The following is a 2,912-nucleotide window of genomic DNA, read 5'->3' as shown; positions in this document are numbered from 1 at the left end:
AAAATAACATATGTGATATATTCTTTATATATAATAATTATAGCAAATATATAATGTTATTGTATTACATACTAATATAATACTATATTATAGTCTTATGTAAAAATACTATATTACATAATATATAAAAACTAATTTATAACATACATACATATAAAAATATATATTTTTCACAAAGAAAATTTTCTGACTGCTCTGCTGAAGACTCCTTATCTTCATTCATTTTTGGCAAATAATACAGAACTGGAAACCTAATTACTTGAGATACACGCCATGAACAGATGTTAACTCAGTTCAGTTAGCAGATCACAAAATATCAGTTTCTATTTTTCACACAAGTGCTTCAATTATAAATATTGTCATCCCAGAATCTCAAAGTTAAGTATATGAAACAACAAAACAAAAGTTAAAGTCCACCTGGCATTCCTCCGACTCTTCTGCAGTCACTGGAAGAATAGAAGGCTTTGCTGGTAATTTCAGTTCATATGACATTATACTCCACCTGAAAGAAACGTAACAGCTTTTAAGTTTCCAGATATTGTTAGTTTTCTTCTTTTCTCCAACATATCAATAAAAAGAAGATTCATTGTCAAACAACAGAATAACTTGTTAATAAAAAAAGCAGCTTAATTTTTAATTGTAAGCTAATTGCATACGGGTGAAATAATTGAGATTAACGGTAATAATTTGCTTTATTGCTCAGATTATTTGTTAGTGATTTGATGATAAGCCTTATTTGTGAACAAATCATGAGACATTCAATGCAGGCAACAAAGGTTTTCCAGCACAACATTCACAATATAAAAGAATTTGTGTGAACTAACTGCAGAAGTCAAAGGAAAATAGACATGTTCCATGTTTTCAAGCTCTAAGGTAACATTAGCTTTTCATCTCAACTAGAGGAGGCAGGCATGAGAACAAAGCAAATGGTGAAGTATCTTCATTGACATCTATTTTTTCCCCAGGTAATGGACAGCACTCTACAGCATAGATAGTATGAAACTGCTAATAGCAACATCCTTCAAAGCTTGCTGAAAAGAACAAGTAATCATTGCAGATGGCCTTGGGTACAAGGCTACTGAAATTAGAGGAAAAAAAAGAAACAGAGCTTTTATTCAGTACAGAAAAAGGCAAACATGATTTAAGCTACAAATTTTTCAGAATGCCCAGGCCAACAATTATTTCTAAGGATCAGTAACAAGCATTTCTCTACATACTTTGCTGTAAATCAATCAATCAAGTAGTCTGCAGGAAAGCTTAAAATAAAAAAGGACTTGTTTCTCCATTAAAAAACCCCTAAAATAAAATCCCCTTTGATGACATTCAAGTGTCTGCAACTACAGCAAGAACAGAAACAGCCATGAGAGAAAGGAACAGAGTAAGAAATACTCCTCTCAAAAACAGTGTTACACCTTTATTGGAATGACATGACCATCATCTTCTTTGACTTTTTTTTTAAATGGGGATTGCTCTTTTGCTTTATGGATGGAAACCACACAAAACTATGAGTGGGAAGATCTCTTGGTTTTGACTAAGAAAATGCCTCAAACAGAAATATTAGTAGTGCATCAAGCCAAAGATCCAGTTAGCCCAGCATTTTGTTCACAGCTGATGTCTCAGGAAATTTTATGAAGGGTGAAAGCACACAATGCAAGTTCTCCCCACATCCAAGGACAGAGAGCTCAGGTGTTTCCTAAATAAAGATGCTACCTTTAATGGTATTTAATAGTGTGCATGGATTCGATAAAACTGCCCAAAATGGTTTTCAATCTATACAATTTCTTAATGCTTACAACTTCTTGTAACAGGCAGTTATGCAGCTTCATCAGTCATGCAATAAACTGTCACCTTTTGTTCATCTTTGGACAACACACTGATTCAACATTTAAAAAGGACTTTGAAGAGCAGTCCCCAGTACTATCTCGGCTTCCCTCGTGATTATGACCTGCACCCTAAAAACCAAAACCACTGAATAGTAAGTGCCATTTAGGCCATCAGAAACCCAAACAAATACAATTTGAATCTCATGGTAAATCATGTATATGCACATTTAGGTTTACCTGTCTAACATTTTCGTGCTGGCTCGTTCTAGCTTCTCCAAAATCTGAGGAAGCTGCGTATCATCATCACAGGATCCTCCCCAACCAAGGACACGAGCAAGGTCATTTCCAGTACCAAGGGGTAACACTCCTAACTGACACTGAAACACAACAGAGGAGTAATCTACTATTGAAAACTAAAAAGAAAAAGTACAAGCTATTATAAATGCTTGTTATGTCAAGGAACAAATGTTAATTATATAGCCGATGTCTAAAGCTTGTAAATCAAATTGTGCAACCCCAATACAACTTGTCCTGTTCACCCTAGTGAAAATTTTCATTTAACAGCAACTATTGAGTTTGGCCTACATACAGAGATACGACAAAGAACCAAGTCAAGGAAAAGTAAGCATACAAAATTAAGTTTAGTCAGTATAGTCAAGGAAAATAAGTATGCACACTTGCCTGTTTGTGCAAGCTGAGCTTATCAATTTCTGACAAGACCCAACCCACGCTTCCATCGCCACCACACACAAGAATCCTGAAGTTGTCAAACTTCCGAAATAACCGCAAACTGCAGAGAAAATGCAGTCTGTTAAAGCCAGTTAACGTCCATTAGCAAGAGAGCAGTTATATTCATTAGCAACTGTTACAAGAACGGCACCTTTATGGTCCTTACTTTATTGTTCTGGGGTACGCAGATACAACCATCTACTTAATAAACCTATCTGCATCCCATCTATTGCTGTATATTCCACTTACACTAACATTTCTGATAAATAACATGCCAAGTTTTACTTAAAAAAAATTCCCTTGATATTGTTTTCAGGATTTTATTAATATTATTTTATTAATTTTATTAGTATTAAAATT

The 2,912-nt window shown here is 34.3% G+C and overlaps 1 protein-coding gene across 1 annotated transcript in view; it reads right to left on the bottom strand.

Annotated features, from left to right (window-relative positions):
* LOC104160866 (diacylglycerol kinase eta-like) overlaps nucleotides 1–2,613 on the bottom strand; it is a gene marked incomplete at both ends in the record, with an annotated part of 22,122 nt that extends 19,509 nt beyond the window's left edge. Inside the window, 3 exons of the mRNA XM_009699108.1 lie at nucleotides 418–502; nucleotides 2,061–2,200; nucleotides 2,505–2,613. Of these exons, the coding sequence (XP_009697410.1) occupies nucleotides 418–502; nucleotides 2,061–2,200; nucleotides 2,505–2,613 (334 nt within the window). The remainder of the gene's footprint in view (nucleotides 1–417; nucleotides 503–2,060; nucleotides 2,201–2,504) is intronic.
* Nucleotides 2,614–2,912: the final 299 nt, after the last annotated feature.

The sequence above is a fragment of the Cariama cristata genome, unplaced genomic scaffold (assembly GCF_000690535.1).
Source record: "Cariama cristata isolate BGI_N322 unplaced genomic scaffold, ASM69053v1 scaffold16524, whole genome shotgun sequence".
NCBI classification, from domain to species: domain Eukaryota; kingdom Metazoa; phylum Chordata; class Aves; order Cariamiformes; family Cariamidae; genus Cariama; species Cariama cristata.
This window is presented reverse-complemented; position numbering and strand designations above follow the sequence as displayed.